The 21820-nt window shown below is 34.3% G+C and overlaps 1 protein-coding gene and 1 non-coding gene across 3 annotated transcripts in view; both read right to left on the bottom strand.

Moving 5' to 3' along the window:
• Positions 1-899: 899 nt before the first annotated feature.
• The window catches only part of ABHD18 (abhydrolase domain containing 18), a 39805-nt gene continuing 18884 nt past the window's right edge, over positions 900-21820 (bottom strand). Inside the window, exons 4-13 of one of the 2 annotated variants that reach the window (XM_036853354.1) lie at positions 19958-20058; positions 18299-18377; positions 17858-17942; positions 16278-16305; positions 12444-12582; positions 10237-10326; positions 9463-9564; positions 5020-5398; positions 4373-4535; positions 900-1910 (exon numbers count right to left, since the gene is read on the bottom strand). In XM_036853354.1, the coding sequence (XP_036709249.1) occupies positions 1859-1910; positions 4373-4535; positions 5020-5398; positions 9463-9564; positions 10237-10326; positions 12444-12582; positions 16278-16305; positions 17858-17942; positions 18299-18377; positions 19958-20058 (1218 nt within the window). In that variant the 3' untranslated portion in view covers positions 900-1858. The remainder of the gene's footprint in view (positions 1911-4372; positions 4536-5019; positions 5399-9462; positions 9565-10236; positions 10327-12443; positions 12583-16277; positions 16306-17857; positions 17943-18298; positions 18378-19957; positions 20059-21820) is intronic. The other variant, XM_036853355.1, reaches the window with a different exon arrangement.
• Positions 12244-12380, bottom strand: LOC118896209. Its single transcript, XR_005020118.1, has one exon. It is a non-coding gene; the product is annotated as a small nucleolar RNA SNORA42/SNORA80 family (small nucleolar RNA).

Genomic DNA, 21820 nt, shown 5'->3' with positions numbered 1-21820 from the left:
CAGACAGCACTTCTTTAGGTAGTTGTGTGGATATATTCTTAGAACATCTGGATAACAGAAGAAATTTTAAAAACACCTCTTTTACATTTATTTGGGAGAAATTAGTTATGCCTAAGAGTTAATTAAACTGAAATGAAATTTCATTCTTTTACCAACAGAAAGTTACATACCATAGTACATTATTGCTTAGTAGGAAATATTTATGTGAAAAATAAAGTACTGGTTTCACTAAAGCCATTGCTCAGAAAGCATTCAATCACCTCACTAAATACATAAGAAAATACTTGTAATTCAGTTAACAACAAGTTTTACTTTATCTTTAAAGGGTATTTTGTTGGAGAACTTTAGTAGATTTCATACTTTCAGTGAAAAGTAAAGGTTCTAATCTGAACATGTAAAATTGCTATAGCTCAAATGGCTGTAACCACGTTTGTTTGTTATGTCAAAGTAGTTTTACAGAATTTACAACACTGTATGCCATCAGTGACTTCACATTAATCATTTAAAAATAGTTTTTAAAAATTAAGGTGATGGAGGCATTAGAGGGACAAATAAAATCTTTTAAAAGCTACAAAGGCATCTTATAATTCAAATATCCTTACTAGACTAGGAATACATATTTTAAAATAACCCACAGACAACACATATTTCAAAAAAATAAAATTCAAATATATTTTTTCTAAACCCCAAATATTTTCTACTTTTAAAAATATTTTACCTCTTGGCTTGAGAAGTTTAACATAAAAAGAAAGCACCAGGAATTCCCTGGCGGCCCAGTGGTTAGGACTCCGCACTCTTGCTGAGGGCCCGGGTTCAATCCCTGGTCAGGGAACTAAGATCCCACAGGCCGTGTGGTGCAGCCAAAAAAATTTAAAAGTAAAATAAAATAAAAAGAAAGCACCAAGTGTAGCCATATAATATTCCATTTTAAAAAGTTACTAGTTATTATATCTTTTCTGTAAAATAAAGTTTATACGGACAGATCAATTTCATATGTGGCCATTAATTTCTGAAATTAAAAAACCAAAGCTGTTAAGTACTTGGCCTAAAGTTAGATGTTTGGCAAACTCAGAGTATGTGTACAAGAAAATGTTAAGAAACAATTATTAATTAATGCAATAGGTCTTTCATTATTTCAGTGTTCATGAATTGAAACTTTTCAAGTAGGGGAAAAATGTTTGGCAATTTTTTCTAACCTAATATTTGGCAAAGTTTTAAAGTTTAGCCAAGTCTTATGCATCTTATCTGCATTCTCACATTCAATTTAATTATTAAAAGTACTTAAGTACAAAGCAAAAAGGATTTTTTAGTATTCAAAGTTAAAACTGATTTTACACATGATAAGTATCCATGGCAGAAAATTAAAGTTGAAAATAAGATTATAAATTCACTGTGGATCCATAAAAGAAATAAACATGTTTCTCAAATCAAGTCAATAATAGAAATGTCATGTAAGGGCATATATACAATACAGGGTGACATATTACAAACTAAGTTTGATTTAGCAGTTCTTTAAAAACCAACAGGGTCTCTATGAATACATTTATTTTAAATTAATAAATTATTCATAATTAAAAATTTAAAGTTTACATAAATAGTAACAACAGACTAGATATTGATTTTATGGGATTCCCACAAATAGTACAAAATAGTTCAGCATTATTTCATCCAAATATTGGTTTACAATTATTCAAATGTATTTAAAGATTATAGTTGACTGATCTGTAACACTGAATTCCAGACTAGATTGACAGCAATTAGATATATAGTGCTGTCTGCTTGTTCTTCACATCATCAAAGGATCAAACTCCTTTCGTAAGAAACATGATGGCTGCACTGGTTACATACAGTGATCCCATTAGTTAGCGTATTTACGGAGGAAGCGTTCAAATGCATCATAGATGGCGCGCCTAAAATTAAATATGAAAGAAAAACTACAAGTAATTAGCAAAAAAGGGGGACAGACAGTGTTTTTACTATAAGTTATTTCCAAATAACCTGTGTCTTGCAACCTGACCTCCTCTCCAAATATCAATAGCTGTGGAAGAGGCAGGTACGCGAGGGTGAGTTTGGATCCATGTAACTTCACCACTACTGGAAAACTTTAAATGTACTTCCAACCGATGGTTCATAAATGCCATCTTTTCCTGTGAAGCACTTTTTTGTGCCTTTAAATTTATAGAATGTATGTATACATTTATGTATAAAATATGAAATGATAAAATGAAAAGGAACTGGTTTCTTTTTATTCTGTTACTTGTTGAAAATTAACTGGCCATAGAACTTTTCAAATGTAATATTCAATCTACTGCATAGATTATGATATAGCAACTGAACTTAAAAGCCTTAGTTTCCTACATTAACTTCACTAGGTATTTTAGTATTTTAATTGGAAAGGAAGAGTCAAACTGATCTGGCCCAGTTTCATAAGATATTATTTTTAAGGCTTATTTTTTTTCCTATTGTCAAATACATTTTCACTGTAGAAAATTCAGAAAAAGGGAAAAAAGTCATAATCCCATCACTCTAAGATATCTACATTTAATCTTTTCCTACAAGCTTTTTTTTTAATGCTTATGTCTGTATTTTCACCCAGTTTAAATGATAACTGAGATCATATTAATCCTGTGTTATACTTGTTTGACTAAGCATTTCCCCATATCCTTAAAAAGATATTAAGATTAACTTTAAAACTGGTACCTGCTACAGACTGTGATTTCCAATTTGTTGGAAAGACAAAGCTTTGTATAATGTTTGTGTGTATTTGGCTCAAAAATTTATAAAATGAGGTCTAAGGCTGCAACCTGGGCTTGGGTACATGGTATGAGGAGGGTTAGTAAAGGTACACATATGCAGTTTAAGTCATATGAATAGTCTCCTATCCATTTGTATTATCAATCCATTCTAAATAACTTAACCCAAATTATTAGAGCACATAAAGGATTGGCTTGTTTTATTTTTAAATCTGGGAAGTGAAAAGACTGAATTTGTAAAATTCTACTACTCCAATGTCATCTAAACTTTGTTAGGTTTTGAAGTGACTAGTGGAGAGGCCAAATGGCTTAGCAGTTACTCCACCAGAGCATGTTATTTAATCTTTTTTGTTTCCTGTGTTCCTGTGTAAAGGTGATATTAAAAATAACATATGAAGCGATTGCTCTAGTACCTGGCACATGTTGATAGCTAACATTTATCTCTTTCTCAAATGAAGCCTTCAAATTAGCACTTTTGAGTTTTTACTGCTGACTTCTATTCTTCCTAATGCCTCTCAGCCACACTCCCACGTAGATACGTAAAAGAGTAAAAGAAATTTGACAACGATTTACTAAAACAAGCATGTGCGTTCCCTGCATTCACATGTATAACAGAACTTTAGACTCTTGAGCAACCCTAGCAACACTAAGTACTCACAATTTTCGTTTGTTTTTGTTTTAGTTTTGCTGTGCCAGAGGGTCACTTGAGTACTGGATAAGTAGTCTGCTCACTCAACAACTAACAGGGACTCAAATGCTTGATACATGAGTATTTTTTAAAAGATCATGCTATGAAAAGAAAGGGTTACTATATTCTTGAGAACATTACAGACTTGAAGAATTAGACTGTACCTCAAAAAGGACTACATAAGCAACAACATACAAAGAATTATTTCCTAGGTTAAAAAGAACTAAAACATGTCAAACATATAGCACACGCATTCTTCTATTATACCACTATCCAGCTGGCAGTTTTGGAACACTGCACAGGGCACTGGTCTAAGCACTTTATGTGAACTAATTGAACCATTAATGATAAATATTCCAATGATACCTGTTACAATCAAATCTGAATAGAAGTAGAAATAAAACAGCATTATCAAAAAACTAGAATAATAGCAAAAAGTCTTTATAAACTTTAGCAAATACCAGAGTCATATAAGGTTATTAACAATAAAACCAGTATTTCACTTCTCTTTTAGGGTTCAGTATTCACCTGCTACTGAAAAACATTGCTAGATTATTCCACAGATACTCAGGTCATTCTGAGAGAAGAACATCAGAGTGGAGTGAAAAATTCATGATGAGCCAAAGCGAGTTTTACAAACCCTAATGTTCCTCCCTATACCCTAAAACACCTGGCTATTAATATCTGAAGAGGGTAAAACCACACAACAAAGCATGCCTATCATATGCTATTTCCTAGTTCTCTAGAAGGAAAAGAAAATTAGAAGACAAGATAGGAAAGAGTATCACAATGTGAGAATTGAGAGAGGCAGGAAGGAAATAAGAGGGCTAAAATGCATAATAAAAATACCCAATCTTTATATTTGTTGAGCCAAAAAAGTCCCCCAAACAAACAACAAATAAATAGATACCTGTTAGACCAATCATCTTACCTGAAGAGTCCTTGTTTAAAAAGATAAGCACTAATATGACCCCCGTCTAGATATCGGATTTCACAACCAGGCCAAATTTCTTGTAGACTTCGAACTCCTGTTCGTGGAATATAGGCATCTTCTTTGGCTTGAACCACTATGATGAGGCTTGGGTCAACTGGAACTAGGTACAGGATTTTTTTAAGATGCAACATATATACTTTTAAGAAGCTCTAAGAATTTTATATAAATACTAGTAATCATATTGGAAAATAAAATACACCATACAATGCAGTAAGTAAAACATTTGCCGAACTAAAAATTTTGATTATTAAGTTAAAAAATCAACTATACTATACCATAACATTATAATATTCATCTCTAATACAAAATTGAGATGAATATTCTAAAGAAGATACAAAACCCAATGTTTTTAAAGAACTAATAAAATGGTCTGAGATTTTCATGGGTAAAATTTAAATATGATACATTTACATAACCAACTTATCTTAGAAAACACATTGTGGAGCCAACAGTAAATATATTCTTGAAAATATGAAATTATCTTGTAAAGCATCCTTAAAAATATTTCACATATTTTATATATCATCAGCATGATTATCACATATCATCAGCAAATATTCTCAATTTCATATAAAAATTAATACCTGAGAAATTTGCTACATGAGTACATTCATCCATAACTCCTTTCATAAATATTAAAGATTCTTTCTGAAGAGTGCTTCTTCTTTGTTCTTTACTGAGTAGGTGGTATGACTGAGGATTACAACGCGTATAACTACTTTTGCTGGTTGAAAGTGTTTGATTGAAGCACCCCATCCTAGAGGTATCTTGCAACAAGAGTCCTTCTGATGTGGCACTGATAGATGTTTTACTAGATTTATGGCACTCAGCAGCTTTTTGGGACACAACTTCGTCCACCATATCTAAATTTAAAGTTCTAGAAACCAGGTTAAGGTTAGTTAGCTTGTCTGCACTGCTAGGGAAGTGTTTCAGGAACTCTTGTCCCATTTTGAAAGAATCTGTCTGATTATATGAAAGAAAAGAAAATGTCATTTAATATAAAATAGGATTTTATTTAACAACCTTGTTAAAACAGAGAAAACACAAATGTCCGTCAATGAATAAATGGATAAACAAAACGTAGTATATACATACAATAGATTATTATTCAGTCTTAAAAGGCAATGAAATTCTGACACATGCTACAACATGGATGAACTTTGAAGACATTATGCAAAATGAATAAGCCAGACACAAAGGGACAATATTGTATGTTTCCATTTTTATGAGGTACCTAGAGCACTCAAATTCATACAGACAGAAGGTAGAATGGTAGTTGCCAGGGGATGGGAAGAGGAGTGAATAGAGTTTTGTTTAATGGGTACAGAGTTTCAGTTTAGGAAGATGAAAAAGTTCTGGAGATGGATGGTGGTGATGGTTGCACAACAATGTAAATGTACTTAATACTACTGAACTGTACACTTAAAAATGGTTAAAATGGTAAATTTTATATTGTGTATATTTTACCATAATAAAAACAAAAATAGAAAAGAGATGTCAAAATTTAACTGAGAATGAAGATAAATGATACTTTATTGCTGAATGTTTCTTACTAAATAGTAAAGAGTATCATTTAGCCTGTGACATGTGTTTTGTTTTGTTTTGGCTGCACCTTGCGGCTTGTAGGATCTCAATTCCCTGACCAGGGATTGAACCTGGGTCCCCAGAAGTGGAAGCATGGAGTCCTAACCACTGGACCTCCAGGGAATTCCCGCCTGTGTCATGTTTTTTATTGCCAAAGTTTTGAAATCCATGATTTGCTTTAACCTTAGAACTTCTAAAATTCTTGTGAGTGCATCCTGGCAGTAATACACCAGCCACCCCAAATCTCTTTCTCAGGCTGAACTAAGAAAAATTAAAAATTATCAAGGTTGGACATCCCTGGTGGCGCAGTGGTTAAGAATCCACCTGCCAATGCAGGGGACACGGGTTCGAACCCTGGTCCGGGAAGACTCCACATGCCGCAGAGCAACTAAGCCCATGCACCACAACTACTGAGCCTGTGCTCTAGAGCCCGAGAGCCACAACTACTGAGCCCGTGTGCTACAACTACTGAAGCCTGTGCGCCTAGAGCCCAAGCTCCCCAAAAGAGAAGCCACCACAATGAGAAGCCTGTGCACCACAGTAAAGAGTAGCCCCCGCTCGCCGCAACTAGAGAAAGGCCGCGCGCAGCAACGAAGACCCAACGCAGCCAAAAATAAATAAATTAATTAATTAAAAACAAAAAACTTATAAACGTGTTCAATTTCACTTATCCTTAAGTAAATTTTTTTTTGCTGAGGGATGCAGGATCTTAGTTCCGTGACCAGGGATTGAACCCACGCCCCCTGCAGTAGAAGCGTGGAGTCCTAACTACTGGACGGCACCGCCAGGGAAGTCCCTACTTAAGTAAATTAAATAAAAACTATACCAAATTTCCCTGTCTGGTTGACCAAAAAACCATGTAAGTCTGATAACACACTGAATTTGTGAACTTATGGGGAAACAGACACACATGTTCCTGCTGGTAGTGTAAATTCACACAACTAGAATTAGACAAAATCTAAGATTACAACTGCTTATACCCTTCTACTCAGCAACAACATTTCTAGGAATTTGCACTTGTGAACTGATGTATGTACAATGTTACTCATTGCAGAACTGTTTGTTAATAGTGAAGGATGAGAAGCAACATAAATGCCCATCAACAGCATACTGGTTAATAAATCATGGTACATCCATCCATATAATAGGCTGTTATGCAGCAGTGAAAAAGAAAAAGGAAACATTTGTGTATTGTCCATAAGAAAAGGGAAGAGAGAAAAGTTGAGATTTCTTTCGGTTTGAAAAATTCCTTGAAATACTAAATAATATAGTGGGTTATTTGTTGACAGAGATAGGACCTAGGCAAACTGGGAACAAGGGTAGGAATCGTTTCACTATATATCTTTTTATGCTTTTTGATGCTTGAACTATATGGCCATACAACCTACTTAAAAAAATAAAAGAACGAAAAATGGGTTGAAGGCAAGGGAAAACAAACAAACCACAACAACCTGGTTAGCAGAACAAATCATTAAAGCTATCCAGATCACAGAAATACAAAAAGGAAGGAAAGGAAGGTTAGTAACATCGGGAAATGGAAGATCAAAGCATCCCAGAATTATTCAGAGCAGTACATCAACAAATTTAACTTCTTTTGATTGGGAAAACACAGTTTTTAAAATAAAAAAAAAAGCTGGCTTGATATTTCTTGAATATTCATAACTGTGAACTAGTTCTAACTAAGACAAAAGGACTCTTGTATACAATCACCAAGAGTCACAGAGAAAAAGAGCTGGAGAAGAATACACTGTCATTTCAGACAGCCAAAATGTATGAACCTCCCTTAAAAAATGCACGTTAGGTTTTCTCATAAGCTCTCAAATATAAGTATCTTTCTGATTATATGTATAGTGGGACACAGGAACTAGCTAACAGGGAGAGCTATTTTGTAATAAAGTTCTTAGGCAAGTAATTAACTGCCCTTTGAGGCTGTGCAAAATAGACCTATTTTACGAGGGTGAGCCCCCCTCCCCCTGCCTCCCTTCCCCCCACCTCCCTTCCCCCCTGCCTCCCTTCCCCCCTGCCTTCCTTCCCCTCTGCCTTCCTTCCTGCCTCCCTTCCCCCCTGCCTTCTTTCCCCCCTCCCTTCCCCTCCCTCCCCTCCCCCCCTCCCTTCCCCCCCTTCCCCAACCAAGCTGCACGGCACGCGGGATCTTCTTCCCGACCAGTGGTCAAACCCATGCCCCTGCAGTGGAAGCGCAGAGTCCTAACCTCTGGACTGCCAGATAAGTCCCCTACAAGAGTGAGTTTTATTTTGATGTAATTACAAATAAAAAGTCCTCGTCGATAGTAGAAAGAGTCCTTTTTTTCCCCTGAGGTTTCCTGAGGTTCTCAGTAACTTTTAAACTGAATGTGCAAAATTTTAAAATTCATGAAAAGAAAAAAACATTTCTGAAAAGAACTGGTCACCTTAGGAGAATAATAGAGAACCAACTCATTTCCCTGATAACTGGTAAATTAAGGTATATGAAATGAACTATGAGGTAACCAAATAATTGATAAGGGAAGTGGCTTTTTTTTAAATCAAAGTATTCCAATTAATACATGAAAAAAGAGGATAGAATTAGAGTATCAGCATTTTGCCACACTCAACGTAAGAGACGTAGGCATTAAGCATCAATGGCTGCTTACACCGCAAAAAAGAGCAGCCAGACATCATCTGCTTCCTATACTCTTACCAAAGAATGATAAACTGAGTTGAATCAAGCCTCTAGACCTAGGTGCCAATTTGCAGGCAATAGAGAGCATGGAGGAATATGCTAAAGCGTACCATGAGAATGCAAACAAAAATCTAGACTGTGAGAAACTCTACAGGTAAATAGCCCAAGTTCTTCAATAGATAAATTATAAGGAAAAGAAAAGGATGAAAGGGAACTTATAGATGAAAAGACACTTAAAAGACCCATAAAATAAAAGAACTGAAGTGTCTAGGGATGCATATTTGACAGAAGGAAGTAATCACTAGAAAAATCAGGATAATGATAACTAAATAGTAGGGGGGAGAAAGGTCTTCTGATTAGGACACATGAAAGTGGTTTCTGGGTTGGGTGCTAAGCTGTGAGCTGGGTGGTCAAGTTCTATTCAAATGTGTTAGCCATTTAATAAATGTAGTAAGCTATGCACTTGCTTTGCATGATTTTCTGTATTTTATTTTAAAACGAAGAATTCTATTAAGTAAAAAATAGTACTGCTTTTTAAAAATCTGCAATTCAGGGAATTCCCTGGCAGTCCAGTGGTTAGGACTCCGTGCTCTCATTGGTGAGGGCTGGGTTCAATCCCTGGTTGGGGAACTAAAATCTCACAAGTCACGTGGAGTGGTCACAAAAAAAAAAGTTATATATGTTAAAAAAACAAAACAAAACTGTAATTCTTTTTAAAAATCTGAATCATTCAACATGATCAACATTTCCCCCACAATATTCTGCAGAAGTTAAAAATACTTACTCCACAATATTCAAGCATGTGAATAATTTCTTCTTCATAAACTGTCTGTGTATAATACTGCTTTTCTAGCTCCCTCCAATTAATCGATTTACTTAGCACGCCCTGAAATAACAAACTAAATTAAGATCAAATCACACGTATAAAACATGTTGTCCAATAGTTTTATTATTATTACTGTGCAGAAAAAAATTAACAAAGCAGACTTGAGATTTCCTATCTTTAAACAAGCCTGCTTGTGAGGTTGGCCCTTGACTAGAGTCTGGTAACTTGACTAGTAAACAGTTCTTTACCCTGATATAAAACTTCCAAAATGATAAAGTGGGTCACTGTGCCTAAACTGCTTATACAAACAATGTAGTTTCTACTGAACACCTGATTTCCTTCTGGAATTTAGTACATGCTAGGCAGAGGGTGCCTAAGCGACTGACCCCTGATATAAACCCTGGACTCCTAGGCTCAAATGAGCTTCACTGATGGACAACACTTTGCACATATTGTCATAACTCATTGCTGAGGGAATTAAACACATCCTGAGAGACTCCACTGGAAGTTTATGCCTGGTTTCCTCTGGACTTTGCCCTGTGTGCCTCTTCCCTTGATTGATTTTGTAGTGTATCCTTTTGCTGCAATAAGTTTTAATTGTGAGTACGAGTATATACTGAATCCTGCAATTCCTTCCAGTGAATCACCAAGCCTGGGGGTGATTTTGGAACCCTGCAAACAATTACCTTTAATTATATATAATTATCTAAATATTAATTGCAATTAAATTACCGTAGTGAAGACCCCAGATGCTGTGGACCAAGACAGACATGGAATCAATGGCATGGGCTTAGGCCAGTTGGATACTGCTAAGGAAGCCATCTGTAACATGATAACAGAGAGATTCAGTTTAAAGTTTACATTCACTAAAATGAAAAATATTTAATATTAAGAAGTACTTTGTATAGTAGTTGGTGAGATAAGACATGAACACAAAGTCTCTTAAACACTCATGAGAATGTCTAGCAAACTCTCCAAATTCCCCAAACCATAAAACTCAACAATGACATATAACTGCCCCCTAAAAAAGCAATTAAAGGTATTAGGAAATTTTAAGTACCTTAAGACCCATCACAGAAAGCTACTTTCTACTGATAAATACAGAGCAAACACGCTGGGATGTAGATGCTGGGCAGTAGGCTAAGCACACTCATTATCTAAGTGACCTGCTCAGATAGAGCAAAATCTCAACCATAAAAATCTCAGGCTTTCAGGGTTGACTGAAAGATGTCAAGAACTTGGTGAACTACAAAGGAGATTATATAACTGATATAAAATGATGTAATATGTTTAGAGAAGGGAAACGTTATTTTTGGCTACAGGAATCAGAGAAGGCTTCATGAAATGGTTGAGTCTTTTAGGGGAAATGAAAGATGGGGTCTTGTCTTCCATATAAAGGAGACAGTATAATCAAAGGCAAGATGGTGAGAAACACAGGGTCTGGTAGGGAAACAGCCAATATACTTCAGTTACGCTGGTCAATAGGGCACATGTGGCCAATGGGGTAGGGGAGATAGGTAGGGCTAGAAAGATCGATCGGGATCAGATTAGAGGTCCCTTTGTTCTGTAGATAATGGGGAATTAATAAAGAGACCTGAGCAAAGGAGTGTTATTGTCAAGTGATTCAATGAAGCTAAATAGTATTTTATAACATTGATTAAAGAGGGTGAGATTGGAGGTAGGGAAACCAGTTAATAGGTAGTAGTCCAGCTGACAGTTATAACACCCCGACCTAGGTCATAACAATGGAAACACTACTAGTTAGGAAAAGAAATCTTTTCCCACTCTTCAGTTTCATTGTCTTTAGTTGTTTTGAATTTGAGTTTTTGAAGCTAATTTTATCAGTTTCACTCTTTGGTAGTTGTTTTGAATTTGAGTAAGTTTTTACACTTAATTTTATAATTCAAATGACTTACACAATATATATATTTTAATGTATTGTATGACTAATATGTCCAGAAAATGAACCAGAGCATGTTCCTGGCCCTCACTGAATCAATTGCTTTATAGAGAAAACAGACTGCTAGACAAGTAATCACAGTAAAATGAAATAAGTACGTGTTATTGAGAAACGAAGTATAGTCTGGGATAAGGCTGGGAATCCGGAAGAGTTTCTCACAGGAAGTAAGCTCTAATCTGGAAGCAGAAGGACAAGCTCTTATTCGGCCAGGTGAAAGGGAATGAGGGGGCACTAGATGGATGCTAGCACCTGGCATAGCTAGTGCCCAGTTCAATAGCAAAACCTGTGGAAGGTTTTAAGCAGGAGAGAGCAGAGATCAGATTTAGGAAGACCACTCTAGTTAACAGTGTGGAGAAAAAGCCTTAAGAAAAAGGTTAAGGAGTGAAAAAACTAGACAGAGAAACCAATTAGGAGGCCATTTTAGTACACTCTAGAAAGCAAAGGTAAAACAGGTTGATGGAGAGAAGAGATAAGGGAAAAGTGTTTTCCAAATTAGCTATTTTCACCAATTTAACAGCAAAATAAGGCATTTATAGTTGACACTTGAAGTTAAGTTTATAATCAACTTTTAATAAAATATTAAATCTAACACCTGAGATATAGCTGTGGAGTAAGTAGTATAATCTGTGTCTACATAAATCGTACAAAAAATATCATTACTTCATAATTGGAATGAAAGTTTAGAATCTGTTTCTGCTTTCACCAAAACTAAAATTAATTCTATACCTAAAGTGAATTTTTAAATAAATAGATTCCCTAGATCTTCCCCCCACCTCCCACACTGTACAACTCCTTTCAGTGCTCACAGCCCACAGGTAAGGAGACTGGGCAATGGTTCGGGGCTGCAATTTTCTCTGGCATGCGTACACTATGAGAGGCCCACAGAGAAGGATGTGCCATAAATCCATTACCTTGCTTGATTCCCTAGATTTTATAAACATAACCACAATTAAATATCAGTTAAAATGAAAATGCTTACGTGTCCTCCCATGGATATTCCGGTCATTCCTAGAGGTCCATAACCCTCCCTCTCTAGCCAGTGCAAGAGAGCTGCAGATTCTAAAACAAGAGCTCCTCCCATCACAAAAAGATCAGACACGTTTTTTAAGCTGGACCTTCTAGCCTCACAAAACAAAAGAGAAAATTATTTATTTTATGTATTTACATTATAATATATGCAAATTTACAACAGGCAGCCAGAATACATGTTTTTCCTTTAAAGGACCAGATAGCTAAGTAAAACAATGGAATAAATGGATGGAATTGGAATGCTGCTAACATTGTTCTGCATATTAATCACCTAAAACTGATTTTTAAAAAAAGCTGTATCTAGGGACTTCTCTGGTGGTACAGTGGTTAAGAATCCACCTGCCAATGCAGGGGACATGGGTTCGAGCCCTGGTCCAGGAAGATCCCACATGCCGCGGAGCAACTAAGCCCGTGCGCCACAACTACTGAGCCTGCGCTCTAGAGCCCACAAGCCACAACTACTGAGCCCGCGAGCCACAACTACTGAAGCCTGTGTGCCTAGAGCCTGTGCTCCACAACAAGAGAAGCCACCGCAATGAGAAGCCCACACACCACAACGAAGAGTAGCCTCCGCTCGCTGCAACTAGAGAAACCCTGCGCACAGCAAGGAAGACCCAACACAGCCAAAAATAAATTAAAAAAAAAAAAAAAAAAGCTGTATCTGCTCTACAACATGTAATTTTCATTGAGTTTCAACTACCAAACTATTTTGAAGTCCAGAAAAGAATGTCTTATTTACTTGATATAACTTAAAACTGTTATGTATGAGAAAATAATATTTCTATACTGTCAATTTTTCATTAAATTACCACTATTGATATAAGGAAAAACAAATTTATAGTTGTCTCTTCTAAGAAAAAAATAATTACAATAGAACATAAAGCATTTTTTTTAAAGCAGCGTAAAATAATTCACCTAATACTAGGCATTTTTCACAGAACTAGAGCAAAAACTTTTAAATTTACATGGAAACACAAAAGACCCCAAATAGCTAAAGCAATCTTGAGAAAGAAAAATGGAGCTAGAGGAAGCAGACTCCAGCTGATTCCTGTAGTATGCTGTAGCTATACTACAAAGCTACAGTAATCAAAACAGTATGGTACTGGCACAAAAACAGAAATATAGATCAATGGAATAGGATAGAAAGCCCAGAAATAAACTCATGCACCTATGGTCATTTAATCTATGACAGGAGAGGCAAGAATATACAATGGAGAAAGGACAGTCTCTTCAATAAGTGGTGCTGGTAAAACTGGACAGCTACATGTAAAAGAATGAAATTAGAACATTCTCTAACACCATACACAAAAATAAACTCAAAATGGTTTAAAGACCTAAATGTAAGACCAGGTACTATAAAACTCTTGGAGGAAAACATAGGCAGAACACTCTGACATAAATCGCAGCAATATCTTTTTCTATCCATCTCCTAGAGTAACGGAAATAAAAACAAAAATAAACAAATGGGACCTAATTAAACTCAAAAGCTTTTCCACAGCAAAGGAAACCATAAACAAAACAAAAAGACAACCCACAGAATGCGAGATAATATTTGCAAAGAAAGCAACCGACAAGGGGTTAATCTCCAGAATACACAAACAACTCTTACAGCTCTGTGTCAAAAAAACAAACAAACAACCCAATCAAAAAATGGGCAAAAGATCTAAATAGACATTCCTCCAAAGAAGACATACAGATGGCCAAAAAGCACATGAAAAGATGCTCAACATCACTAATTATTAGAAAAATGCAAATCAAATCTGCAATGAGGTATCACCTCGCACCAGTCAGGATGGCCATCAGCAAAAAGTCTACAAACAATAAATGCTGGAGAGGGTGTGGAGAAAAGGGAACCCACCTATACTGTTGGTGAGAATGTAAATTGGTACAACCACTATGGAGAACAGTAGGGAGGTTCCTTAAAAAACTTAAAATAGAACAACCATATGATCCAGCAATCCCACTCCTGGGCATATCCAGAGAAAACCATAATCTGAAAGGATACATGCACCCCAATGTTCACTGCAGCACTATTTACAATAGCTAAGACATGGAAGCAACCTAAATGTCCATCGACAGAGGAGTGGATAAAGAAGATGTGGTGTATATATATATATATATATATACACACACACACACACACACACACAATGGAATATTACTCAGCCATAAAAATGAAATAATGCCATTTGCAGCAACATGGATGGACCTCAAGATTATCATACTAAGTGAAGTAAGTCAGACCGAGAAAGACAAATATCATATGATATCAATCATATGTGGAATCTAATTTTAAAAAAGATACAAATAAACTTATTTACAAAACAGAAACAGACTTACAGATATCAAAAACACACTTACAGTTACCAAAGGGGAAATGTGGCGGGGGAGGGATAAATCAGGAGCTTGGGATGAACATACACACACCACTATATATAAGATAGATAACCGGGACTTCCCTGGTGGCACAGTGGTTAAGAATCCGCCTGCCAGGGCCTCCCTGGTGGCGCAGAGGTTAAGAATCTGCCTGCCAATGCAGGCGACACGGGTTTGAGCCCTGGTCTGGGAAGATCCCACATGCCACGGAGCAACTAGGCCCGTGTGCCACAACTACTGAGTCTGCACTCTAGAGCCCGCGAGCCTAGAGCCTGTGCTCTGCAACAAGAGAAGCCACCGCAATGAGAAGCCCGTGCACTGCAACGAAGAGCAGCCCCAGCCTGCCACAGCTAGAGGAAGCCCGCGTGCAGCAACGAAGACCCAACACAGCCAAAAATTAAAAAATAAATAAATTAAAATTAAGAAAAAAAAGATAGATAACCAACAAGGACTTACTGTATAGCACAGGGAACTCTACTCAATATTCTGTGATAACCTATGTGAGAAGAGAATCTAAAAAATAGTGAATAGATGTATTTGTATAACTGACTCACTTTGCTGTACAGCAGAAACTAACACAACGTTGTATATCAACTATACTCAAATAAGATTAAAATCTTAAAAAAAGAAACGAGGCAACAACAACAAAAAATAAAATAAATAGCAATGTAAAAGAATTCAAACTAATACTAGGCTCATGTATTGCTGAAATCTTAAATGTTGCTTATTTTCACAAAATACATAATTTATGAATATAATGTTAGAAAATTTTTATAATACATGTTTTGATTAATTTAAATGCCAATTCAACTGAAACTTTCTGTTTTAGAAACTGATTTTACATAAGTACATTTCTTTATAAGAAGCACTTAAATATATATTTTTAGAATCCAGAACTATTCTTATATAATTATAAAAAATATGATTTATTACTAAAGTGACCAAGTTACAATCTATTTTTTTTAAGTCTTTATTGAATTTGTTACAATATTTGCTTCTGTTTCATGTTTTGTTTTGCTTTGTTTTTTTTTTGGCTGTGAGGCATATGGGATCTTAGCTCCTCGACCAGGGATCGAACCCACACCCCCTGCATTGGAAGGTGAAGTCTTAACCACTGAACCGCCAGGGAAGTCCCTATAATCTATTTTTTAAAATTTAATTCATATAAAGACATACTCACATAATTAGCTCCTATATGAAACCTTGCCAAAGTGTACAAAAATTCATTTTGTCAATGGTTATTTATTATACGCCCATGTAGAATAATTATGTGCAAAGATCCAGGTACCACAAGAATGTAAGGGGGCCAGAATTCTGTTTTTCAGAAAAAGTGTTTAGGCTACCAAAAATTTTAAGATGGCTGAAAATTCAGTATAAAGACTGGAAAATGAAGATAACACATACTTACATTTGGTCCTTGGGTTTCCTGCAGCCATTTAAGAATGTGGGTCAAAGAGAAAGTTTTTAAATAATTAAACACACTCTGTGTCTCAAAACACATTAACTTAAGCAAAATAGTTAAACTTGAAGACAATTTAATGCTGAAATAACTGTTTTCCAAATAGGCTGTTTAGGAGTTCTCAGGTTTTTCAACTTAATTATTTTTCTTTTTTTAAAAAGCTTCATTGAGACATAATCACATACCATACAATTCACCCATCTAAAGTGTACAATTCAATATTTTTAGTAATTCAACAGGGTTGTGTAATCCCCAACTTAATTTTAAAATGAAGTTTATTGGTTTCTTTTTTCAGTTATAAAAAAATCTAGAAAATTCAGAAAATCATGTTAGAAGAAAAACTATTTTATCTACAGACAACCATACTAATATTTTGTTGTATTTCTTTCCAAAATTTTCCCTTAGGCACAGTTTCTAAATAGAAAATAGTGGATTTTCTATTTTAGGTTTTTTGCATACCTATGCCATACCATTGAGTTTTATATCCTCTTTTTGCATTATAAATACTTTTCATTCATTACTGTAAACTTTTTTAATAATAACTAACTGTTAAAATTTACTGAATCCTTATTATTTACCAGTATTAACTATTCTAATACTCTGAATAACCTAAGAGATTATTCCCATTTACCAAGGAAAAGTTGAGGTACTAAAAGGTTAACTAACAGGTTCAAGGTCATACAGGTAGTAAGTGGTAAAGTAATAAACATAACACAACAAACTGTACAACATTCCAATGCTATGAACCACAATTTACTTAACCATTTTTCTATTGTTAGACATTTAAGCTATTTCTATTGTTTTACTATTATAAGTTATAGGCTATTAAATATCTTTCCTCTTTTCTATCATTTTCTCTTTTCTTAATATTTTATCCTTAGAATAAACTTCCCAGAATCAAAATGTCAAGGGATGTGAGATTTTTAAAGGTTCCTGAGGCATATAGTAAAAATGCTTTCCCAAAGAGTTGAACTGATTTTCACAGTCATCAGTAATAAGAGTGCCCATTTCACAATAGCCTTATGACTACTGTGTTTTATTTTTTAAATCTTTTGTAACTGTTCCTTTAACTTTACATTTCTCTGATTACCAGCAAAGCTGAACATTTCTTTATATCTGTGCGTCAGTTTCATTTCTTCTTCTGGGAATAGTCTGACATAATCTTGAAAATTAAGAACTGTTCTAAACCTCAAGTGATACTTAAATGTAAATGTATTTAAAACATGAGGGTTTCCTTAATAAGTCAAACACTTGACTTATTAATATTAAAATCCAGTATAAATCTCAAAAGAAACAGAAGGACAGTTTATCTTCATTATACAACAGAAGCAAAATCCTTAAATTGCCTTTTAAAAAGGCGTGAAACAATTTTTCACTTCTTTTCATTCTTGCTCCTTAATTCCTAAGCATTTTCTGAACTGACTAAATTTAACTGGTTTAGAAAAGCTGGTTACTATCATTCCTTTTGATGACTAAATCTATAAATAAATAAATAAGAGAAAAGATTTCTAGGTATCACAAAAGGATATAATAAGGGTTTTCTAACAGCAAAGAAGCCATTCGGGCTTCTTTAATCATAGGACGAGCCATTAGTGTTCGTCGTCTCCAGTAATGCTGAGGAAAGAAAAGATGACGTACTTAAAGAATATAATAAATAAATTAGGAGTGTGGGATTAACATATGCACACTACTATATATAAAATAGATAAATAACAAGGACCTGCTGTATAGCATCGGGAACTCTACTCAATATTCTGTAATGACCTATATGGGAAAAGAATCTAAAACAGAATGGATACATATACATGTATAACTGAATCACTTTGCTGTACACCTGAAACTAACACAATATTGTAAATCAACTGTACTCTAATATAAAATTAAAATTAAATTAAAAAATATAATAACCACATCTGTTAAGGAGTGTAACTTAACAAATTAGGGATTAAGATGTTATAATAAAGTCTTACATGATCTCCTGTTCCAGCAAGATGAATGCATACGGGTCTATATTTGCTGTTCCATTCTTTAGGCACAATAAATTGGAATCTATTTAAAATAAAACATATCAGTGAAACTGAAAGCCTTTTAATACAAACTTTGAATTCTTGAAAGTTTCATAATTAAATTATTTGGGAGAAAAGGTCATTCAGAATTTTGACATTCAAACTGTAATTGACTTGCTGTTTTCCATGTCCTGTTGGATGAAAGTACAGGTGATTTATGGCATGATTATTCATCTATAAATTCTATTTCAATAGATATTAGCAATGTAGAATTGTGTATTTAAAATATGATCATTTAGTAGTTTAAAAAAATCTGAGTTTTCAGGCACTGATGAATTTTCATTATCATTGATTTATTTATTAAACTGCATTAAAGTTCTGTTATAATGGTTATGGGAATGTAATAAAAATAAACATATGTTTTGGTAGAAAAAAAAAACCAAAACTGTAATTGACTGATTAAACTAATGTTTGCCCAACTGGCAACAAAGATACTGTAAATTTGCTTGGTGTTACGGTATTAAAAATTCAATTACAATATAAGCACAGAATTTATTGCAATCATTTTTACCTTATTCAATACCACAACTTTATATATGCATAATGAAATTTTCTTATTTTTAAAGACATCAATATATATGATTAAGTCCTAGAAAAACAATTCTTTAGATAGCTCCACTTTTTCTCCTTGCAGGAATAATGCTTGGCTGTACAAGCTGTTGATATCAATAACATAGTTCATGTTATCTTTTTTTCAACTTGGAGTATATGACAGGATCTGATTTATTAAAACTTTTATGTTTGGAGGTAAAAGCAAACCACACCAGAAAAAACATAGTCTTCTCTATTTGTCGTCTTCTTATCGTAGTATCTTGGTCCTCTCATTTAATGTTTTTTCCTATATGACTTCTTTTTTTATCATTGTAGTAAAATATATATAATATAAAATTTACCATTTTTACCATTTTTAAGTGTACAGTTCAGTGATATTAAGTACACTTACATTGTTATGCAATCACTACCACCATCCATCTTCAGAACTTTTTTATCTTCCCAAACTGATTTACTTCTCTTTTCAATTTCCTTAGCAGTTGACATTTTGGAATTATTATCACAGTAGAACACTGCACTCTGTCAGCTCAAGGTTTGACCTTAGGCGGCTGTGTTCTCAGGCAACATAAACCTGAATTCTGAGCTTACTTTGCCTGGGCAAGGGAAAATATCACTACTTATCTATTGTCAATAAATTGTTGAATAGAACATAGACGAGAAAATTTAGGATGGTTTAATGATTATATCTGTTTTGTGCTCATGAAAGCTAACTCTTAATTTTCAGTCTCATAATCAAAACTACCAACGTTAACAACTCTGCTTCATTTAGCATTCCCAGCACTGTCCTGCTTCTTGAAATTTTGAAGATTAAGCTGATAACAACTTAAGTTCAAATGTATACTAAAGCTCTGTATTTTTACTCCGTCCCACCCCACATTTAATGGAAAAATGCTAAATAATTATTGCAATTAATAATAAGTAATTTGAAATAATATGGCATTGATATTATTGTAATTGTATAAATGAATGTAAACAACCTACTACTTTAACTTTCTGAATAAAAATACTTACCTTGCAATAACAGATTCGACTGGCATGATATCAGGCACATAGTGGGCCATGGGGGAAACAAAGTGTCCATCTAGGATCTTACAGTCTGACTGCTCTTCAATCTAAAAAAAGCAAAACAAAGATGCATACACAAGGATGTGGTATCTAGGTCTATCAGAGATGTTTTTCTGTTAAAAAGTTCTATTCAGTTGCAACTTTTTTTTAGTGCCTACTATGTATCCTTTTGCCCCATTCTGCTTTCTAAAGGCTCCTACACACACTTCATTTCCTTCTATGTTCTCTACTTGAGTCTACTTGGGAAAACTATAAGTAAACCTTATTTGTACAATGACATAAATAACAAAAAGTATATTTGTTACAATAATTCAACAATATAAAGATAAATATAAAAACAACTTACAAACAAATTATAATTTACCACAATCAAATAAGGGTTGACATTATATATGTTAGAATGGCTCATTTTCAGGTAACCTATTGATGAAATGAGTCATGTCAACACATTAAATAAGGAGAAATGTGATATCTACATATGTAGCAAAGGCATTTCCTAATATTCAACAACTAAGTTTTTTTTCACCTCAAATAGTTATTTTTTTTTTTAAATAAAAAAATCTTTATCAGGCCAATAGTCAAAATTAAATTAGCAGTAAAGCATCACATATTTTCATTAAAACCAGAAACAAAAAACTGTATTTTTAGAAGCTAAATATATCAACCTTTTTAAAAAACACAAATACTAACCAGTTGTTTCAACATCATTTATTAAATAATCCACATTTTCTTTGCCAATGACTTAAAATACTACTTTATCATGAAGTAAGTTTCCATAAATTTTTTTGGAAAATTATTTTTTGGAAAATAATTTTACAAATTATTTTCAATCATTTATCAGGTCTCATTAGCATATCTTTTATTTCTAAACCAGTGTCAGGCTGTGCTGATCATGCTGTGCCTTACAATACCCATTGATATATGACTGAGCTAGTTTTTACTTATCACTCTTCCTTTTCAAGTATTCCTGATCTGACTGTACTTCCCAAATATATATTTGAGTTCTTCCCAAAATAATTTTAGGATCCTTTTATGGACCTTAGCTCTAAACTGAATATTTTAATTGGGATTGCATTGCATTTTTTGAAAATGGTAAGGAGACTGAACGTGTATAATACGAAATTTTTAATCCAGGAAGTGTTTACATTTTAGTCATCTTTGTGCCTCCTACAGTTTTAAAGTTTTCTTTTATCTATTTTAGAAGAATTATTTGACAAAGGAGGCAGCACAAACTAATGTGAAAGGGAATAATAATTCAACAAATAGTGTTGGGATAAATGGCAATTTGGTAAGAAAAAAACACTTACAGAGCCATATATAAGACAGATTTAAAAATTAAGCAAGCTACAACTCAACACTAAAAAGAGGAATAACCCAATTAAAAATGGGCAAGGGTTTCACAGATATTTCTCAAAAGAAGATATACAAATGGCCAATAAGTACATGAAAGGATGCTCAACATCACAGTTATTAGGGAAAGACATATCAAAATCACAATAAAATATACTTCACACTCACTAGGAAGGCTAGGGCAGGTAGAAATATTAGTAAGAACGTGGAGAAATTGAGAGCATTATACACTGCTTGTGGAAAAGTAAAATGGTGCACTTTGGCAAACAGTTGACAGTTTGTTAAAAATTTAAGCATACAGTTACCATGTGACTGAGCAGCTCCACTCCTAGATATATACCCAAGGGAACTGAAAAAAATATATCCACAAGAACACTAGTACATGAATATTCATAACATTATTATTCATAACAGTTAAAAAGAAGAAACAACTCGGGACTTCCCTAGTGGTCCAGTGGT

The sequence above is a fragment of the Balaenoptera musculus genome, chromosome 5, assembly GCF_009873245.2.
Source record: "Balaenoptera musculus isolate JJ_BM4_2016_0621 chromosome 5, mBalMus1.pri.v3, whole genome shotgun sequence".
In the NCBI taxonomy this organism is placed as follows: Eukaryota; Metazoa; Chordata; class Mammalia; order Artiodactyla; family Balaenopteridae; genus Balaenoptera; species Balaenoptera musculus.
The sequence above is the reverse complement of the archived record's forward strand: the minus strand, read 5'-3'. Positions and strand labels throughout refer to the sequence as shown.